Raw genomic sequence first — 20,633 nt, 5'->3', positions numbered from 1 at the left:
AGGAGAGAGCTAGGGGTCCTTGGCTGGGGAAAGGTCTAGAAGCTGGGGGTGGGGTAGAGAATGGAGGGAGGAGGGGTCTGTGACCTTGACCCCTGTGCCCAACCTGTCCTGCTCCTGTAAAAGGATGGTCATAGCCAGAACCTGGCTCCACCTGAGTGTGACAGGCAAGGGGTCTGGTTCAGTGGAGGAGCTCAAAGACAGAGAAACTTAAGACCCAGAATTGGAAGGGACTTTGAAGGCAAATCATGGCTCTACCTGGAGCTTCAGGTGAGCCCGGGAGGTCACCTCACCCTGTCCACATTCCTCTCTTGGGTCTCGAGCCTGATCTTAGTCTCTGCATGCCTAGCTCCTTTCTCCCCTCAGGCTGCAGAGAGGAAACAATGGACTCAGAGCTCGGCCTGCTGAATTTGGCCTGGGTCTGGCTGGGGGTCCTGGGAAGGACATGTTCTGTATGTATGTTAGAGTCCAAGGGAGTGATTGATGCTGCTGTTGTATTTCCCTGCATGTCCACTCTGCATGCACACACATCAGGCCAGGCACAGATGTACTCATGTACCAAACAGGCGTGTTTTATGCTGGTACACACTGAATAGATTTACACACACAGTGCTACCTGTGTGTATGCACGTTTGCACACCCCGCTTATATCTACATAGATGGGACATGTGTTTGCTCATAGACATTTATACATATACACATGTACACACTGTTCATATAGGCATGTTCACAAAGGGACCCTCAGAGACATATTCATATTCCGAAGGCACTCACAACCTTGGCTCCAGTCCTGAAAGTGGCTCTGCATTTCCCTCCCTGTCTGTGGGTGCACAGCCACCTCCAGAGGCCTCGTGCCCTGTCATCCTCCCGACATCCAGCTGTTTTCCTCATTGTACTTGGTGCCCTCTGAAATGACCACAGGATCTGACTCCTTGCTGGCCCTTTGCCCTTTACTGCCTGGGGACCTTGTCCGTGTCGTCAGTGTCCTCGTCCCTGCCCCCAGGCTGGCATGAAGTGGATGCATAGTGTTTGTGAATTAATGTTTGTGAGTATGTGTAGAGGAGAGGAGGTTACCGAGGAGGGTGACGTGGTGGGGCGGGTGCCTGCCAATGCAGGGTGACCCTGAGGGTGTGCCCGGTGTGGGTGTGTCTCTGATTGTGGCCAGGCGGGGCACCCTTGGTGGAGAGGAAACGGTATGCGACCCCCCAGCCTCTTCCCCTAGGGGCTGTAATCTGATCCCTTGGGACTCCCCCATGCCCTCCCGCCCTTACCCTCTTTGCCTTGCTGCCGACTCTTCTCTTCCAGATCCTGGGGCAGAGTCCAGGGCAGCTGAAGGCTCCTCCACACACGCCTGCTGAACCCTGAGCGCCCTGAGCTGCCGGCATGGGGCGGGCTGAGGCCGCCGCCATGATCCCAGGCCTGGCCCTTCTCTGGGCAGCCGGACTTGGGGATGCCGCCCCTAACCTTCCACGCCTACGGCTCTCCTTTCAAGGTAGGTGCACCTAGCAGATGGAGGGCCAGATTGCGGTGAACAGGAAAAGGGCCCAGTATGGAAAGACTTGCTGGTACCAGTATGTGCATGCCCATCACCAGACACTGGTTGGGTTGGGGGCATTCTTAGGCCATCTCCAGTTAACCCTGTCCTAACCTCAGCCCCCAACCTCTCTGCCTACATTCTCCTCATGCTTTCCCAAAGAGGACCCCTATGGTCTCCATGGCAACAGTCCTTGTCTCTGTCCCATCCCTCATCCCAAGGCAAGCCATGCCTCTTTGGTAGGGAAGTCAGGGTTATGGGGCCATGAGAGTCCCTTTCTGAGTATACCCCTTGCACAGAGGGGTGGTCCCTGGGCAGTGGCACTTGGTGGCTAACTACTGAATCCAAGCCGATAGTAGGGTGACTGGAAAGGACACGCAGCCTGACTTTTTAGGGATAGGATTCTGTCTTGTTCGTTCCTACTTGCTCTACCTTTACCTAGAACCTGGAGTCCCAGCATGGTAGTCTGCTTGTCCGTGCATGTTTTCCTAAATCTGTTTTCTCCTCTCTGGGGGCTGCACCACCTACCCTGTGACTCTGTACATACACCTGGGTGGGCCAGTCTTCATATACGTAAGCTCACATGCATGTCAGTGTGCATGTGTGTGGCTTGGGTCACACAAATAACCTTGGTCTGTAGACAGACAACCAGGCAGGGCCTCGAGGACGTTCCTGTCCTGACAGGTACATACTCAACGGTGTCTCTCTCTGCAGAGTTACAGGCCCGGCATGGTGTCCGAACTTTCAGGCTGGAGCGGACCTGCTGTTACGAAGCCTTGCTGGTGGATGAGGAGCGTGGACGCCTGTTTGTGGGTGCTGAGAACCACGTGGCTTCCCTCAGCCTGGATAACATCAGCAAGCGAGCCAAAAAGGTGCCAGGGACCCCTAAGCTTACCCGGCTTCGGTGCTGCCCCAGGAAAAAGCCTTAGGATCCTACTCCAGACTGTCTAGACCCTAAACTCTAGAGAAACCCAAAGGGGTGGGCAACTGAGTGGGCAAGTCGTCCCTAACCTGTGCTCCCTCCCTAGCTGGCCTGGCCGGCCCCCGTGGAATTTCGAGAAGAGTGTAACTGGGCAGGGAAGGACATCGGTGTGAGTGTGGGTGACTCCACGAGGCGCATGCGGGGGAGGGTGGGGGCCCTCATCCCCCGGCTGAGAGAGAGGCTAGCCTGTTCTAGCTGGGGTAAGGGCAGGGAGGTCAAGGCGGATGAGGTCTGGAGGTGGTGAGTCAGGGTGGTTCTTCTTGGGGGCCTCTGAGTCATGGGGGGGGCTGTGCATAGCTCTACTTCCTCATGTAGCCACCCTGTGAAGACAGACAGGACTTGTCACAAAGGGCACTCAAGTCCCTGTGGTCCACGCTAGTGCTTCCCTGGGCTAATGCAGAAGAGAGGAAGGGGTTGGGACACCCCTAGTGAACTGCAGCTCCTTAGGGCTGCCTCCCCCAGGAAAGCCTGACTGCCTGCTCCCACCCCCACCCCACCCGTGCCTGCCTACCAGACGGAGTGCATGAACTTCGTGAAGCTGCTGCATGTCTATAACCACACCCACTTGCTGGCCTGTGGCACAGGGGCCTTCCACCCAACCTGTGCATTTGTGGAGGTGGGCCACCGCCTGGAGGTAAGACCAGGACTGGACAGCAGGGAAGCAGGGAGCATGGGGAAGCAGGGAGCGCGGGGAAGGACCTGGCATTAACAGCTCCCCCACCTCCCAGGAACCCATGCTCAGACTGGACCTGAAGAAGCTTGAAGATGGCAAGGGAAAGAGTCCTTATGACCCGAGGCATCGGGCTGCCTCCGTGCTGGTGGGTGAGTCCAAAGGCCAGCACCCAACGCAACCCTAAAACCCCCTGGAAATTCTAGAACTTCACATGTCCCGAGGGCACCCCCTCAGATACCCTATAGTCTTGACTCCCTGAGCACCCCCAGAACTCCCCTAGGCTCGTTTACTCCGAGAGTTCACAGCTGGCTGAGCACCCCCTTGCGCTGTCTGTAGGGGAAGAACTGTATTCAGGGGTGGCAGCGGACCTCATGGGCCGAGACTTTACCATCTTTCGCAGCCTGGGCCAGAATCCCAGTCTCCGAACAGAACCCCATGATTCCCGCTGGCTCAACGGTGAGAAGCTGGTGGGGCCCCTGGGAGGGAACTGCCATCCTCCAACTGGGAAGGGCCACACAATGAGGAAGAGAGCAATGGGTAGGGTGGGGACTTCCCAAGTATCTACCATAATCAGGCCCTGTGCAAGCATCTTTGAGTCCATGGATCTTAGAATAAACACACAATGAGACAAATTCCAGGGGCCATGATGCCAATGAAAGAATCCAGATGGGAAGAGAGTTTGGGTTGAGGAAGGGGAGCTACTTGCTGGAGGAGGTATGAGTTATTAACAGCTTCCAGAACCCAAGAAAAGCAGCCAACAGAATTGGAAGAGCATTCCAGGTAAGGAGAATGACCAGCGTAAAGGCCCCAAGGCCAGAGTCAGCAAAGAAAGACTCATAGAATGAGTATCGATGGGAAACCGAGACTCTCAAGGACTGGAGTCCTTTACTATGGGACAGCAGGAACTGAAGGAGGAACAGGGAGTACTGGTCTGCTAGGGAGGAAGATTTATGAATGAAGGTGTAAACAGATCCCCGTTTCCCTGTCCCTGGCAAGCCAAAGGCAGTGAGTGTGGCATGGTCAGAAGCCCTGTAAAGGGGAGAGGGCCAGCCTGCTTGTGCTTGAAGCTATGGTCTCTACTGCCCCCTCGTGGCTGCTTCTTGCCTTGCAGCTGCAGATCATAAGGGTAGGTCCTGGAGCTGCAGGCGTCTGCAGATGGGTTTAAAGTTGGGGCCAGAACTAGGACCCGCTGATACCGTGTCTCCTGTTTTGTCTAGAACCCAAGTTTGTCAAGGTCTTTTGGATCCCAGAGAGCGAGAACCCTGACGACGATAAAATCTATTTCTTCTTCCGTGAGTCTGCAGTGGAGGCAGCACCAACAATGGGGCGTGTGACTGTGTCCCGTGTTGGCCAGATCTGCAGGGTAAGGAGACACTGGGCCATTCGCTCCCTGGCCACCTCTGCCCCTTTGCCCGCTGTGGTCTGGTCCTCATCCCTTCTGATCCTGTGAGCAGAATGACCTGGGTGGCCAGCGAAGCTTGGTCAACAAATGGACCACATTTCTGAAGGCACGCCTTGTATGCTCAGTACCTGGAGTCGAGGGTGACACCCATTTTGACCAACTTCGTGAGTGTCTTGAACGAGGGATGGCACCACGGGAGGAGTCAAGGGGGTGCAGCATCCAGGAGCCTGGGGTGTGTGTGTACTGCCTTGCCAACCTTTCCTTTCCCTGCAGAGGACGTGTTTCTTCTGTCTTCCCGGGACCGCCAAACGCCACTTCTCTATGCGGTCTTCTCCACCTCCAGGTGAGGGGCAGGAAGTAGAGGTTCCCTTGGGCCGTCAGTTTGGCTTGCTGGGGCTCCTCACTTTGCTCTATTCATTGCCCATAGTGGCATCTTCCAGGGCTCTGCTGTATGCGTGTACAGCATGAATGATGTGCGCCGAGCCTTCTTGGGACCCTTCGCTCACAAGGAGGGGCCTACACATCAGTGGGTGTCCTACCAGGGTCGAGTCCCCTACCCACGGCCTGGCATGGTGCGTTGCTAGGGACTGCTTGCTACAGTCAGCTTCAAAGTCTCAAGGGTAGAGAACTTGACTTGGGCCTGGGGGTTTTGTTGCGGGGTCTGATTTCTTCCTTTTGGTATGGGTGGGGAAATCTCACCATTGTAAGACAGAACTGCAGAGTGAGACCATGTGCCCCCTCAGCCTAAGGCTCACCAGGGAAAGGCTCAAATACTCAGGGCCCTCGGCCCTTTCCACCTTTCATGCTCCTGGAGGCTTTGAATGGAGGGGCTGACCACAAAATTCCTATGTCTATCTCTGCTTGACATGCCTTGCCTTCTCCAGTGCCCCAGCAAGACCTTTGGCACCTTCAGTTCCACCAAGGACTTCCCAGACGATGTTATCCAGTTTGCTCGGAATCACCCTCTCATGTACAACTCAGTCCTGCCCATGGGGGGGGCGCCCTCTCTTCCTCCAAGTGGGAGCTGGGTACACCTTCACCCAAATCGCTGCAGACCGTGTAGCAGCTGCTGATGGACACTACGATGTTCTCTTCATTGGTACAGGTCAGGGTCTCGTCACAATAGTCCATAGGACATAGAGCCCCTCCAGGTTCCTTGGCCTGCAGGCAGAAGTTGTCCCTGGTTAGTCTAATAGCTACACCTTTGTCCGGGCTATGGTCTCACTCTATGAAGGCTGCTCTAGTTGTTCTAACCTACAATTTTCATGACCTGACCATGATGAAGGTGGAGACAGAGCTTGTTTGTGTGCATGTAAGCACAGGCCAGACTTTTTTTTAGGCCAAGAACCAGCTCCCAAATCATGACATGGAGACTTCTTAGTTTTGAGTGCTTGGCCTAGCTCTTTGTTTGTTTGTTTTTGTTTTGAGACAGGGTTTCTCCGTGTAGTTTTGGTGCCTGACCTGGATCTCACTCTGTAGCCCAGGCTGGCCTTGAACTCACAGAGATCTGCCTGGCTCTGCCTCCTGAGTCCTGGGATTAAAAGCATGTGCCACCACTGTTCTGGTGTCTGGCTAGCTCTTTTAACTTAAATTAACCTGTTTCTCTTCATCTACATTTTGCCTCAGGGCTTTTACCGTTCTTTCTGTGTGTCCTACTCTGTGTCTCCCGGCTGGTGTCTCCCTCATTCTCGCCCTCTTCTCTCAGTCTTCCATTTATTGTCTGCCCACCAGCTCCGCCTATCCCTCTCTTGCCTAGCTATTGGCCATTTAGCTCTTTATTAGACCAATCAGGTGCCTTAGGCAGGCAAGGTAAAACAGCAACACATCTTTACATAGTTAAGCAAATGTAGCACATCTTTAGATCATTAACAAAGGCAGCAGAAACAAGTGTAACACACCTTTACACAGTTAAAGCAATATTCTCCAGCATAAACAAATGTAATGCATCTTTGTCCAGTTAAATAATATTCTACAACACACAGGTGGGCGGGCACTTGGCTGTCAGGGAGAAGCAAGCCACTCCCTCTTCTTACTTCTACAGATGTGGGCACAGTGCTGAAAGTGATCTCGGTCCCCAAGGGCAGCCGACCTCACTCTGAGGGACTTCTCCTGGAAGAGCTGCAGGTGTTCGAGGTGAGGCTTCATCCCAGTCACCCTGGGACACATCACCCCATCCACTAAGCGCTGATCCCCATGTCCTGCCTCTCTTTCAGGACTCTGCCACCATCAGCAGCATGCAAATCTCCTCTAAAAGGGTGAGTAACTGAACTTGTGACACCAGGACCCTCACTGTCTTTCTTCTCCTTGGTTTTCACAGCCCAGAGTTCAGGTGTAAGCTTCTGCTTTGCTAGACAATGAGACCTCGGTGTTCCCATCTGTGAAGTGGGGAAAAGGCTATCTGACGGAAGGGAGCCAGGTAAGGGCTGCCCTCAGACTGGAGATTCTTGTGCCCTCTAGCATCAGCTCTATGTAGCATCACCAAGTGGCGTGGCCCAGATTGCCCTGCATCGCTGCACGGCCTTAGGCCGCGCCTGCGCAGAATGCTGCCTGGCCCGCGATCCTTACTGCGCTTGGGATGGATCAGCCTGCACACGCTTCCAGCCTACTGCCAAGAGGTGGGCTGGCTTGGAGTCTGGATCGGGCCACTGGGAGGGAGGCTCTTGCTGTTCCTCCACCTTCCGAGAAGAACTCACCAGTTTTAATGTCTCCCTCAGGCGGTTCCGCAGGCAAGACATAAGGAATGGTGATCCCAGCACCCTGTGCTCTGGGGGTGAGTACTCCATCAGCAGACACCCTCAGGCCTTGAAATTGCCACACCCAGCCCTACCTTGTCTGAATTTTACCTCCTTGCCTTAAGACTCCTCTCACCCTGCGCTGTTGGAGCGGAAGGTCTTAGGTGTGGAGAGTGGCAGCGCCTTTCTGGAGTGTGAGCCGCGCTCGCTACAAGCGCATGTGGAGTGGACCTTCCATCGTGCAGGGGAGGTGGCTCCCACCCAGGTGTGTCTCCCTCTACCCTTCCTAACCAGGCCCATCCAAGAGAAGCCAGGCCCTGCCTAAGGAGGCCTGTGGTCTCATACAAGTCCAGTTCAGTGAGGCCCTGCACAGTAGACTCCTGACCACAGGTCCCATCTGGTTCAGTCCTTGGCTGAACTCCACAGCCCAGTGATGCCCCCACTGTGTCCAACTGGACTCCTGACCCATCCTCTACCATCCGGAGGGAGAGGATGCTCAACCCACCCACTCACTGAGGTTTCTAGTCTACCTCTTCTCCCATTCAAGTGACCCCTCACCCAATCGAATCTTCATCCGAAGGCTACCTCTACCTGTGCACCTAGCCTTAAGTGAGTACCTGCCACCACCCATTTTCCTTGTCCAGCTCTGGCTCCCAGTGACCCTTTGCTCCTGCTGCTGTGCTCACACGCAGGTGCTGGCTGAGGAGCGAGTGGAGCATATGGCGCGGGGACTGTTGCTGCGTGGTCTGCGGCGCCAGGACTCTGGCGTGTATGTGTGCGTCGCGGTTGAACAAGGCTTTGCACAGCCACTGCGGCGCCTGGTGCTGCACGTGCTGAGTGCCGTCCAGGCCGAACGGCTGGCACGGGCTGAGGAGGCAGCAGCCCCTGCACCACCAGGCCCTAAACTCTGGTACCGAGACTTTCTGCAGCTGGTGGAGCCAGGCGGCGGTGGAGGGGCAAACTCCCTGCGGATGTGCCGACCGCAGCCCGGGCCCCAGTCCGTGTCCGAAGAATCACGTCGTAAGGGTCGCAACAGGCGAATGCATGCCTCTGAGCTGCGTGCGGAGCGTGGGCCACGTAGCGCAGCACACTGGTGACTGGGCTGTCCCCACAACGGGGACCAGGCTGGACATGACATTCAGAAGAGGGGGCAGGCAGACGCCAGGAAGACTGAGGCACACTGAGGTCCTTGGGGCCAGTAGGACACCTAACTCATACATATAGGCCCTGGCCAAAGGGTAACAGAGCCAGCTTATTTATTAACAAGATAACCCGCGAATGTAGCCTCGGAAAGAGTGGCCCAGGCTCAATTCAGGATCTAGCCTGGAGGGGAGGGGACAGCGAAGTGGGGCTCCAGAGTAGACCAGGGCCAGAGAACTGTCTTGGGTGCCTGAGCAGAAAGCTGTGAACAGATTAGGCTGTTGGGTTGGGGTGAGGCAAGCCAACTGTACTAAAGCAATGCAATAAACACATTATCAGCTGACATTGGAATGGCCCCAGCAGATAACAGGTAGTCCTTGACCTTGCTGGGAGTCTGGGGCATTGTCCTAGCAGTCTTAAGTCCTGAATTTTTCTCATCCAAGATTGCCGTTCTGCCCTGCAGTGGTGGCACCTACCTTTAATCCCAGCACTCGGGAGGCAGAGGCAGGCGGATCTCTGAGAGTTCGAGGCCAGCCTGGTCTACAGAGCAAATTCCAGGATAGACAAGGGCTACACAGAGAAACCCTGTCTTGGAAAAAACAAAAGATTGCTGTAGTGAAGATCAAAAGTGGTATTAGATGATAAGTTGGCTCCAGGGAGCCTGTGGGGGTGCTGGCGTGTGCAGTGCATTCTGCAGCTATTAATACCAGGCTAAGTCAAACAAACAAACAGTACTGATGTGGGCAAGAATGCCTGTAGAACTCACGGAAGGGTTGACACTTGAGCTGAAAGATAAGGAGCCAGTCAGAGGGTGTCTGGTGGCGGAGCGTCCAGGATGGAAGAGCCAGAGCACAGCCTCGGAGCGGGGAACAAGCCCGCCAAGTCTGAGCAACGACAGGGGGCTAATATGATAGTGTGACATGGTGGATTCAAGATGTTTTGGAAGGTAGACGCCCCCAGCCACAGTCTTGCTCTTCACCATCGAGAAGAAGCAGAACACAGTTCACACACTAAGGCCTGGAAACTGGACCAGCTCCCTTCAGGAGTGGACAGTGTCCCTGTGCACCCTCACGCACCCCCATGTGGTCTGTTAAGCCCTTGTGGAGAGGAGTGGGAGGGAGGACTGAGACCACTTTGTGCTAAGGTCGGTAGTCAGGTCTCTGCACATTTGATTCTCAGTACAGCTGGCTAGGAACCCTTGCTCCTGTTTTACAGATGGGAAAACAGAGGCCACTCCCAAGGTTCTCTTTACCTAAGGCTACAGTTTAATACTAGAAATATTAGCTTCTAATCCCAGTCTGCCCACTGGCCAGGATGGGTGTCCACTTGTGGGGCTGCAAAATCCCTATGGCATTGTGCTCCAGCTGTTCCCCTGACCCCCCAATATCTGGCACTAGCTAGTCACACAGTGGTGGATGCTTATCTCATATTTGCTGGAAGGAGATGGATGGCTGAGCAGAGATGTGCAGGGTTTCTTTTCTGTCAATAGCTACAAGGCACATGCTACTTGCCAACCTTCTGGATGAAGGCCCCAAAGCCTATGTGTGTATAGAGTTGGTATGGTTTTCAGAGAAGTTCCCTGGGCCCATGTGCTAGCAGAGGCTTGCTCTTGGCTGAGCCCTATCACCAAGTAGGTAGTCTAGGCCAGCCCATCTGGGTCACTCTGCCCCTTTTCATGGCGCAGAGATACCCCCTCTAAATATAGCCCAGGGAAGTGAGCTCAGGCCTATTTTAAGACCAGGTTGGTAGGCAGCCAGGCCTTTCCCAGGATCCCAAAGGAGCCACCGCTGCCTTCTGCTACTGGGCACTTTGATCAGGCCCCTGACTACCTATCAACTGCCATGCCTGAGGAGACGCAGGAAGGTAGGAGAGGGTAGCCATGGGGGAGGACAGGCTCTAGTCCTGTGGCCGTGGCTCATGGAGAGACTCATTGCCTTGAGCAGTCTTTTCATACCCTTTCTAGGGACCTATCCCAGTGCATGGAGAAAGGATGGACTTGCCATACTTAGAACTCCTTTCTCAGGTCCTGCCTCAGTTTCCCTGCTGTGGGCCATGGGGAGGGATTCATAGCTCTCCACTTAAGAGTGGGTCAACTGTAGGCTGTACCCAAGTGGGTGTGGGCATCTGGGGAGCTGCCAAGCAGTTCAGCTCTTCCTTCAGCAAAGCAGCTGGGACTGGTGTGCAAAGTGGTTCCAGGGAGCATTTCAACATCTGGCCCAGGGGCTGGGAAGTAGACAGGCCCCTGGCCTGCCCAAACTTAGGCCCTAAATATCCCAAAGTGGAGTCTCTGAGCCTGGTCAAGACTAACACTTTGCTAGTCAAGTGCCTTTACCTGCTAAGCCATCTCAGTGACCCTCCATACTTATACTGCAGAGAAAGGGCCTGCCCTCTATGAAGGGAGGATGTTTACCTTTGGGGGGGGGGGCAGTTACAACTTAACTGTAACATCTACCATGTGTTTTTTTCTGTAGCAAATAAAATATGTCCAAATATAAAGTATGGGCGAAGCACAGTGAAGTGCAAAGGGGGCTTTAATGTGACCTGCAGTCACCATCCAGCTTAAGGACTGACAGCATTTGCTTTTGCTTGAACTGCTCGAGAGCATGTCCAAAGGCAGCAGCTTCACGCACATTAGCGGGCCCAAAGCCACCCTTACCCCGTGCCCTACCACACTGTTACCTAGCCCTCTGGAGGCATCTGGAGCTCTTGGGGAGCCAGAAGTAAAATAACAGCTAATGGAAGGTGTTGTTGGTGCATACTCGGGAGGCAGAGGCAGGTGGATCTCTGTGAGTTCAAGGCCAGCCTAGACTTGGCTAGCCAGGGCTACATAGTGAGTGAGACCTTGTTTCAAAAAGAAATACTAAATATCCAGTCAAATAACACCAGCAGAAAGGATAGTTACAGCTAGAAACCATACTTAGATAGTAATTGGAAGGCTGAGGCAGAAAGATTACTACAGTTGACCAGGAACTCAAGATCAGTCTGGGAACTTTCTAAGCCTATCTCAAAAAAAAGGGGGGGGGGGGGGGGAAGACGGTTCAGTGATTAAAAGCATCTGCTGCATAATCGTGAAGACTGAAGTTTGTGGTGGAGGCGCACGCCTTTAGTCCCAGCACTTTGAGGCAGGCAGGAGGATCTCTGAGTTCGAGGCCATCCTGGTCTACAGAGTGAGACAGAGAAACCCTGTCTTGAAGAGCCAAAGCCAAAACCAAAAATGAGAGTTCAGATCCCAGTACCTACCCATAGAACGAGCTAGGCGTGGTCTTGTATGCTTTCTAACCCCAGTGCTGTGTATACTGGGAGGCAGAGGGATCGCTGGGGCTTGCTGGTGGCTAGTCAACCTTATCAAAAAAACAAAACCAGATTTCCAGCCTCATGAAGAGGCCCTGACTCAAAGGAGTAAGGCAGAGTAATAGATAGGACACCCAAAGTCCTCCTCTGCGCTCTACACTAAGCACAGGTATCTAAATACATGTGGGCATACACTATACACACACATACCACTAACACATAACAAAGCTGGGTATAGTGATACACACATTGTAATACCAGTAATAGATAGGCTGAGGCAAGAGAATTTTGAGAGTAACCCATCCTAGCTAAGGCTACTCAGTGAGTTTCAGGCCTGTAATAGCCACAGTGATTTAATATAATTCTTGACTGTATATATTGTATATACTTATTGTATATAGTTTTTCTTAGTGATATACTGTGTACCCTAATAAAATTTACCAGAAGATCAGAGTACAGAACAAGTCACTAGATTAAACATAGAGGCCAGGCAGTGAGTTCAAAGCCACCCTGAACTACATGAGATTGACTCAGTCTAGGGGAGAAAACAGAGCCAGGCAGTGGTGGCACACGCCTTTAATCCCAGCACTTGAGATATCCTGCCTTTGCTACCAGTAGTATTTGGGAAGCACTCATGCCTTTAATCCCAGCACTAAGAATGAAGTGCTATGGTGGGCAGAGAAAGGCATATAAGGCGTGAGGAGACAGGAACTAAGGCTGTTTGAGGAAGCCCTTTTGGCTAGAAGCCTTTAGGCTAGAGGGCCTTTTCAGGCTGAGGAGTCCCAGAGGTAAGATGTGGCAGTGGCTTGTCCTTTGTCTCTCTGATCTTCAGGCAAATTTTATTAGGGTACACAGTATATCAGCACAACAGTGAAACATTATCTCAAAAACAAAACAAATCTGAAATATAACCATAAGGGAACCATGAAGTCAGTGACTAAATGGGCAGAACCTGTGAATGGCTAATTACACACATTAGTCAGGCTCCCTAGGCAACAATCAAGCTGTTTCTCATCTCTCAAATTAGCAAATATATGTAAAGGTCTGTGCATACAGGATCAGTTTAGCTCAGTAAAAAGCTTGCCTTGCAAGCATGAAGACCTGACTTCATTTCTCCAGGGCCCCATGATGTGCTTGAAGCTGCCCCTCACATGCTCACTAGCAAAAGTCAGACCTGTTAGGCCCTATGTCTGGGAGGCGGACTACAGGTCACGTGTGGGGACACACTTCTCATCCTGGGTCTGGTGAGGTGGAGACATCAGTTCCTGGGGCTCTGTGGTTAGTGAGCCTAGCCTAGCTGTTGGGTTCCTGTGCCAGGTCAGTGAGACCTCTGGCTTCCATGTGCACACTCACACACATTCTTTTGTTTCCGGTGGGATGCCCAATGGTGGTGCTGTCCCGCTGGGCTCTGGACAGGCCTTTTAGAGGACAGTTCTTTAAAGAGAAGTCTCTGTTCTCAGACCCAGTGATTCCACTTCTGAGAATTGTCCTCAATAACTTTCAGGAAAGTGGGGAAAACCTTCATATTTAATGATTGATGTCCTGGGGGTTAGTTTCCAAAGGGAATTGGAAACAACCTAAATGCCCAGATAGCCTCAGAGGGAGGCCGGAAGGAGTCCTCAGAGTCACAGGCAACTGTTGATAAAGAGCAGACCCGCTGGGCTGGTGAGTGAAAACAGGAGGTCTCCAGTAGGAGCAGCTGAGTCACTGTTAGGAGGGCAGAGCAAGGCCAGGAAGAATTGCTAGAGTGCAGCTACATTTGCCTAGGAGCAGGCACCACGTCATCAGATCAGGCCTGATAGCAATCTCACTGTTTCTGAGATATAGCTGATGAACTATTTGCTAGCAATAAGCAGGCAGAGGAATGCCTGAATGCCAACATGGGAGCATGTCAAGAGCCCCTCCCTCTGCAGACTAGGCCTTTGGAACCCTGGCTCAAAACTAAGATTCATTCCTGAAACTGTAGTGAATTTGGAACCAAATGCCCCTGGTGTAGTTCCCACATATCCCAAGTCCCTGCAGCCTGAGCTCACCTGCAAGGTAAGGAGTGACTTGTGTGCTCAAATCAGCCCCACTACCCCTATAGACACTGTGTCGCCAATGCAGAACCAGAGGAGCAGGGGAACACTGGCTCCTAACCACATGCAGGAGGTGCGTTTGCATCGAGTGCAGTCCATCAGTGACCTACACAGTGGAGGTAATGGTGCGGAGGGGAGCGGGGACGGATGATGTGGGTACCACCTCCCTGATGATATCCCCCCCCCCCCCCCCAGGTTCACTGCAGCCCTATCTGGCTGAAGAGGCACAGACATGGGAAGAGCTCCTGGGTGTTTTCCCCCCATCACTGTGCACTCAAGCTGGTGGCAGCCCCACGTGTGGCCGTGGGGGGTTCCTACTGCTCTTGGTACTGCTGGTATTCACCTGCCTGGCATTAGCCATCCTGGCTGTCTACCTAAGTGGTAGGGACAAGCAGGGCTGGGGCCCCAGGGCACCTGCAAATGCAGCAATAAAGGGTGGGGCATGGGTCAGAGGGCAAGCCCTGATGCTGGGCGGGAGGTCTGGAGTGGCATGTAGTCTGACAAGGTCCCACAAATGTCTTCCCATCCCCAGTGCTGCAGAGCGAATCCCTGAGGGTCTTGGCACACACACTTCGCACACAAGAGGAGACTCTGCTCAAACTGCGCCTGGCTAGCCTCAGCCAGCTAAGGAGGCTCAACTCCAGTGAAGCTCGGGCACCCAGCTGAAATGCCATTTGTATGTGAGACATGAGGGGGTGATAAAGGGACCTTTGGCAGGTCTCTGTTCTCCCACCGACAGCTACATCTACACTACTTCCTTGGTGAGATTTTTGTACAGCAGCCTGATGTAGCGCAGCAGCTGCCTGTCACTCTTCAGGCTAGACTTGACCGAGCCTTCTGGTGCCAAGGCCCTGCTTTGGATAGCCAAAGGTCAGAGGATGGGGCACCAGCCTCCTCCTGGCTCCTCCTATGGCCTGTCAGCACCCTCTGGCCACCCCCAGATAGGAGATTCAGAAGTCTAGAAATAGCTGTCCCTGCTTAGCCACCCTCTCTGCCAGGCCTCCTAGTGGGGGTCCAGTCTCAGCTCTCAGACAAGCTATGCTGAGTTGGGGTTGGGGAACTAACTGCCTTGGAGGACAAAGGTGAACCAGAGATATAGCTAGGGCCAAGCCTAGGGTGGCAGAGGAGAGCGAAGGCAAGCAAAGACTCAGGACAAAGGCCTCGGGGATAAGGACTGTTTAATTCTCTCTTCTTTTTAAAAACCAGCACACACATCCATTCTCAGCAGCTCTGCCTACCTTATGCCCCGGTGGACAGGTGCCAGACCCCCAAAGGAAGTGGCCCCAGGGGGCAAGGTCTAAAAAAGGAAAGGGGCCGTCCTTTCTCACCTGCCCCCCAGCTCTGGGACTGGCGCACATTTGATTTTACCTGAGACAGGGCAGGATGAGGCCATAGCCACAGGGCTGAGTGCAGATACAAAGGGCCAGAGTCTTAAGTGTCCGGATCCCGGGCACTCCCACATTTGTCTATTTTTGGTTTCATTGTTTAAAAAAAATAATAATAAAGTGAGAGTCACTGGCGGGGACCAGTTCTTGCACTGTCTTCTGTTAAAAATATGGTAAGGGTACGGGTGGCCCTCTCACTGGGCAGTCTGCTTCACAAGACATCTGCCCGCTTGTCCCTCGCACGACTGCGGGCCTTGGTCCGGGCTTTGAAGGCTGCAGCATTGTACAGGTGCTGAGGAAGAGGCAAAGAAGGGAGCCCGGTGAACTGAGAAGGGAAAGTTGGGGCTCCTCCTGTAGCCCACTCACAGCTCGAGGCCTCCAGAGAACAGGAGGCAGGATAAAGGTGCCCAAGATGCAAACCTTTTCAAAACGTGAAATCTTGCAGGCCTTCAGGGTGGCGGCATCCAGCACCAGCACAGGACCCAGGCCAAAGATGTCCCGGAGAAGCCCATTGTTCTACGACAAGGCAACTGATTAGCTAAGGGTGTTCTGAAGGAGTCAGCGGGGTAGACTCCCCCCACTCCCCCCCATATGTCATGTCCCCTCACCTGGAGGTGATAGTGCATGCCAGAGCCTAACACATCCTTGAAGGCTGTGTAGATGCGGTGGCGAGCCCAGCTGTCTATGCAGAGCACTTCCAGTCCAAAGCGGATCGTTTCCTCCTCATATTCACCACCCTATAGGGTAGAGGGCCCATGATTGGGATTGGCTAACACACCTGGGACACACTGGTGTGTGCATGCATGCATATGTGTGGATTACAGGTGTGGACCACCAAGCCTTGGGGACACATTTTTAAGGAATATTCACATTCTCACACACACCTCAACAAAGTGCAGCACAGCTCGGAAAATGGAGCGCTGGCGTCGACGGTCAATCTTGGCACGGTACTTATTGCTGTCAGTGGCTAGAGTCCGCAGGGAACCACAGAGAGCCTCCATGTCCTCATAAACGAAGTCCTCCTGGGTGGGAATAAGAGGTGTTGGGTGGAAGCCTGAATTCTTCCAGAACCGAGCATGGTGTTGCCCAAGTTTTCTTCCCCTCACTCTTCCCCTCTGCCTGGCTCCTCTTCTCTCAAGCCCTCCTTGACCCCCCCCCCCCTCAGCAGTTCACTCAGAATCCCCACTACAGCACCTAGCATGTGAGTAAGTGTTGGGATCACTTCCCTACAAAGTGACCCAAGACTGCTGTGTTGGTGTGTGTGCGTGTGTGTGTGTGGTGCTCTGCAAATACCCTGGGATGGTCAGTGGTACCAGCAGGCATTTCCCTCACACCTCAAGGTCCCGGGCCAGCTCCAAGAGCAGTGCGATGGCTTCCCCAGCAGCGATCCGCAGGTTCACACTCTCACTGGACAAGAGCTGCGGCAGCCGGGCCAGCTGCCTAAGGAAATGGCAAGCTAAGCTTCGCGGATGGGTTGAGGGTCTCGTCACAATCTCCCCCCCACTCCCAGTAGGCAGTCGCCCCTACCTGTCAAGGACGTGGTTGATGTGGCTACTAGGACAGATGGTGAGCAGCAGTGCCCAGGCCTGCAGGGCAGCACAGAGCAGGCTCTGTAGGCTGGCAGGGACCAGAGCAGCAGAGGAACCACCAGTACCACAGGACCAGCTGAAAATACTTTCCAAGCAGGCCAAGCAAGAGACCAGGTCCTAGCAGCACAAAGAGACAGATGGTTCACAGACAGAGCTACTGAGGCTAGCTACTGGGCCACCTGTCTCCAAGTCCACTTACCTGGACATCGGTGGCAGCCACATAGCAGCCCAAGCCAAGAGCAGAAGCACACTGTTGGAAGAGGACAAAGCTAGGCTATCATGGGTCAACATCAGGACCATCCTATGCAGCTCACCCTCTTGAAGCAGAACCCGACACCCTGCTTGGGGATGAGGGACCATGGGGCGTGGAAATACTCACATGGAGCCGGGCAGTGGGGCTTGCCGTGCTGTCACTGAGCACCGAGATTAGCAGGGGCTGCAGGCTATGGAACAGCTCCTCGCCCTTGGGTCCAGGGCCCATCTGCACACAGAGCAGGCTTAGCACTGCAGCAGCCAAGGCCTGTTCTTCACCCTTCCCTACAGGATGCTTTTCAGTTAGCGCATGCAGCAAGCGTCAACACCTGCCTAGCTAGGGTTCCCCAAGTGCCCAGGACTTGACCTTTCTTAAGGCACTTTTCCAGGGCATCCGACAGTGTGAGGCTGCGTTCCAGCAAGAAGTCAGGAAGCAGGTGGGAGGCCAGGGCCAGGCGCAGGCTCTCCAAAGCTCCTTGCCGTGTCTTGGCACTGGGAGGTAGAGAAAGGGTTCATGTGGGTGATCGTTCCCTCGGTTCCATTTGCCATAGGCTGAGCAGGGCCCTATGCGCAGAAGCTGGCCAGCAGCCAGAGGTACCTCTTGTCAGTGAGGCAGTCCACAGAGTCCTTCAGCTTTTCCTCCAGGTCTCCCTGCTGGCTCTGCTCATCCACAGCTTCACCACCTGCAAAGCCAGCTGGTCATCACCGAATCCTGCCCTTGTCCAGTGGCGCCCTCACTGAGTCCCTGTCAAACTCCAACTTGCTCTCACCCAGGCAGTCCTCAGCAGCGGTACTGAGCAGGCTGGGACATTCACTGGTGGCACTCCGGGCCTCACTGGCTGCTTCATCCTCACTGGAACCTGAGTCGGCCTGGGTACTGCTCCTGGCACCTGGGAGACATGACATTGCTATGTGACCAGCTCCCACTGGTGAGGGAGGACTCAACGTACCTGTCTACCTTCATGAATACTATCCCATCTTGGAGATGTACAAGCCGAGGCTAGGTTAAGCAGCATAGGGGCTACCTGCCGCATGGGACTTGAATTTGAAGCCGGAAAATGGGAAGGAGGTCTTTCTGCTAGAGAACACAGGTGCTAGGCCTACCCGCAGACAACCTGGCAGACTTGTTGAGTGGGGACCCCAGGAGGGCACAGCCTGCTTTAAGGAGAGCAAGAACCACATAGTGGCAGAAGGGACTGGATGAGTCCCACCTAGGCCTGGGGCCTAGTCTAGATTATGCTCAAAAGTGAGCAATGTAAAGGTTGGGGCTCAGGTTATAGTACTAGACGGACCCAGGGGTTTAAACTGACCCAGGTCTTGTGTTCTCATTGGGCACCCCCTCCTTATCATGCTCTCCTTAGGATCCCCTGCCCCACCCCCAATCTTAGCATAGGTATAATCTGACCAGTTGCCCACCTTTAAAGCACGGATGAAAAAGCGCCCCTTTCAGGTGTAGTAGGTGGAAACAAGTGACTTGTAATGGCTCTGCTACAGGCCACCACACTCACTAAGCCACCTGTCAACTCTGGGAGCAGAAGCCCAGGTCCCAGTGGGTGTGCTGGGTGCTTTGTGCTTCAAATATAGCCTTCTGAGCTTCCTTGGGCCCACTCAGGGCTGTCAAGTTTATAGGCACAACGGCTCCTCCTAGCCTTGGAAGACCAGAAGAAGCTCTTGACCACGTGAGCATTTGAAAAAGAAGCAAACAGCCGGTGCACACGCCCCTAATCCCCGCACTTGGAAGGCAGAGCCAGGTGAGTTCAAGGCCAGCCTGGTCTACAGAGAGATCCAGGACAGGCACCAAAACTACACAGAGAAAACAAACAAAACAAAAAGCAAAGAGAGGGGATTCTCAAAGTGTCAGTAGGGCAGGCACATTCCTGTGTGTGAATTCTCTCCAGGGCCAAGGGCTGGCTTTGAGATGAGCAGCTGCTGTAGCAGAGGGGGACAGGTTCTGATCTGGTGGCAGTCCTCACATCCTAGGGACTATTAACATTACTTGCCTGTACGGAAAAGTTCAGCCCCCACCTTGGCTTCTCTTCACCTCTACTCTTACAACCCGACTTGTCAAAACAGCCCAGACCTCCTCATTTGCTTAGCTGTACTGTACTATGGTCCCTTTGCACCACAGCCTGGGGCTCTTTACCTTCTCAGGTCTCACCAAAAGCTCCCATGAGTCCCTCTCATACCATTCAGTAACTGGTGTTAGTCCTTGTGGAACTGTCATAACTCTACTAGATGCCCCCAGACCCAAACCACATTAGGGCGGCAGCCAGATGAAAACTGTGCTTGGCAGGCACTCTATCTCAGCAGAGTTAACGTTGTTTACCGCAACAGGACATGCTTCTGGTTGAGGCTGATAAGGAGTCTCAAGACGGGCCTCAGGCTTTTGGACGTCCACCCAGTCTCCAGCCCAAATTGCTAAGGCCTCAATTCTGTACCTTTCCAATCACACTTAACGGTTTCACAGAACAGACGAGGCCTCTCTACTAACTCCCCTGTGCAGTCTATCAAATGCACTAGTATTTGGCAAAGGGGCTGGCTTCAAGCTTTCGTCTAAGTGTGGTTGTCCACCCCGGTGGCGATAGGAAAACCTAGGTCTTTAAATGCTGGCCAAATCACCGCTGCGGGCGCGGGATTTCGAAAAATAGCTGGCAATGCGCTCAAGTTGGGCGCACGTGGCCAATGCCTGCTGGGGCACGTGCGAGCCTTAGCAGAGTTCCGGGAGGTTGCGCCGCACTGATCCTGCAAGATTCGCCAACCCAAGACCCTTGGTGACATCCAAAGGGAACCACGAAACGCCCCCGCTCACTACTGAACAATTCTACCGCAGCCCCCGGACTCACCTCCTCCACGGCGCTGACCGCCCTTGCGGAGCGCATTGCCCTTACGAGCTCGAGGCATTCCTGGAACCAGCAGTCGGGCACACGGAAAGGGGGCGCGGGGTCAGGGACCCGGAGGGCGGGGACTCCAAACCAGCGAAACGCTGGCCGGTGCGCTGAGTAGAGACTGGGGGAGAAGACAGGAGCCACACGCCGCGCGCGCCACCATCTTCGTGAGGCGCCCCGCCCTGTCAAACGGGTCGCTGGGAAGGTGAGTTCCCCGCCACCCGGTTCAGATCCACATCCACGCGGCCGAAACTACTATCCCCAGGCGTCTGCGCACACAGATTAGGGCGGCCTGAGTTGAGCGCAGTGCACGACGGGAATCGTAGTCCATTCTGGAGGCACACAAGCCGACGCCGCTCCAGCTAAACTATGTACCCACAATGCCCTGCGTACCCTCTTTGCCCCTCCTCCCCGTCCCGGTCCACGCCCCCCCCCCCCCCCCCCCAGTCCCCGTCCCGCCTGGGTTCATAGTTAACTCAGTAGTTTCCCTCCTTGCTGGAAGCATCTCTAGGCCCTTTAACAAGGCACCTGCGTTGAGGCCAGGGTTTGACACTTGGTAGAACAGTGAGAACAGACAAACCTCAGGTAACAGAAGAAGACTTTATGAATGAGAGTACTGATAATAGCTTAGCATTTAACAGACCTTAGCTGATTTTTTTTTTTTTTTTTGTGGCGCGCGCATTGGGAGGAGTG

The 20,633-nt window shown here is 53.9% G+C and overlaps 3 protein-coding genes across 3 annotated transcripts; 2 read left to right on the top strand and 1 right to left on the bottom strand.

Moving 5' to 3' along the window:
- Nucleotides 1-694: 694 nt before the first annotated feature.
- On the top strand, nucleotides 695-8,983 carry Sema3b (semaphorin 3B). The gene is given in 19 exon segments (XM_036191625.1): nucleotides 695-1,042; nucleotides 1,303-1,489; nucleotides 2,246-2,403; nucleotides 2,560-2,622; nucleotides 3,028-3,147; nucleotides 3,242-3,335; nucleotides 3,523-3,642; nucleotides 4,404-4,549; nucleotides 4,641-4,752; nucleotides 4,862-4,931; nucleotides 5,016-5,160; nucleotides 5,473-5,580; nucleotides 5,582-5,693; nucleotides 6,630-6,721; nucleotides 6,802-6,843; nucleotides 7,046-7,203; nucleotides 7,303-7,358; nucleotides 7,446-7,585; nucleotides 8,013-8,983. Coding segments are annotated over 18 exon segments (2,250 nt in total). The 5' UTR covers nucleotides 695-1,042; nucleotides 1,303-1,380; the 3' UTR covers nucleotides 8,418-8,983.
- Nucleotides 8,984-9,020: 37 nt separating this feature from the next.
- Nucleotides 9,021-15,299, top strand: Lsmem2 (leucine rich single-pass membrane protein 2). The gene is made up of 4 exons (XM_036194011.1): nucleotides 9,021-10,323; nucleotides 13,838-13,948; nucleotides 14,025-14,210; nucleotides 14,362-15,299. The coding sequence occupies exons 1-4, from the start codon at nucleotides 10,302-10,304 to the stop codon at nucleotides 14,493-14,495; spliced, it is 453 nt and encodes a 150-aa protein (XP_036049904.1). The 5' UTR covers nucleotides 9,021-10,301; the 3' UTR covers nucleotides 14,496-15,299.
- Ifrd2 (interferon related developmental regulator 2) lies at nucleotides 14,991-20,324 on the bottom strand. The gene is made up of 12 exons (XM_036194009.1): nucleotides 19,899-20,324; nucleotides 17,826-17,945; nucleotides 17,654-17,738; nucleotides 17,423-17,547; nucleotides 17,183-17,340; nucleotides 17,003-17,053; nucleotides 16,742-16,920; nucleotides 16,549-16,654; nucleotides 16,099-16,236; nucleotides 15,823-15,951; nucleotides 15,635-15,730; nucleotides 14,991-15,506 (listed from the first exon to the last, which is right to left on the bottom strand). Exons 1-12 carry the CDS (start codon nucleotides 19,954-19,956, stop codon nucleotides 15,426-15,428), a joined length of 1,326 nt encoding a protein of 441 aa, XP_036049902.1. The 5' UTR covers nucleotides 19,957-20,324; the 3' UTR covers nucleotides 14,991-15,425.
- Between the last annotated feature and the right edge of the window lie 309 nt (nucleotides 20,325-20,633).

This window comes from Onychomys torridus, chromosome 7 (assembly GCF_903995425.1).
Source record: "Onychomys torridus chromosome 7, mOncTor1.1, whole genome shotgun sequence".
NCBI classification, from domain to species: Eukaryota; Metazoa; Chordata; class Mammalia; order Rodentia; family Cricetidae; genus Onychomys; species Onychomys torridus.
Note: the sequence above shows the minus strand (reverse complement) of the source record. Positions and strands in the feature narration are given on the sequence as shown.

Excerpts from the sequence above, each read along its gene's own strand:
- Lsmem2 (XM_036194011.1), top strand. The coding sequence starts at position 10,302 with ATGCCTGAGGAGACGCAGGAAG. Across the intron at positions 10,324-13,837 it reads GCCTGAGGAGACGCAGGAAG|ACACTGTGTCGCCAATGCAG; the intron begins GTAGGAGAGGGT and ends CTACCCCTATAG. Across the intron at positions 13,949-14,024 it reads CAGTGACCTACACAGTGGAG|GTTCACTGCAGCCCTATCTG; the intron begins GTAATGGTGCGG and ends CCCCCCCCCCAG.
- Ifrd2 (XM_036194009.1), bottom strand. The coding sequence starts at position 19,956 with ATGCCTCGAGCTCGTAAGGGCAATGCGCTCCGCAAGGGCGGTCAGCGC. Across the intron at positions 17,739-17,825 it reads CGCTGCTGAGGACTGCCTGG|GTGGTGAAGCTGTGGATGAG; the intron begins GTGAGAGCAAGT and ends CTGGCTTTGCAG. Across the intron at positions 17,054-17,182 it reads GCCCCACTGCCCGGCTCCAT|TGTGCTTCTGCTCTTGGCTT; the intron begins GTGAGTATTTCC and ends CTCTTCCAACAG.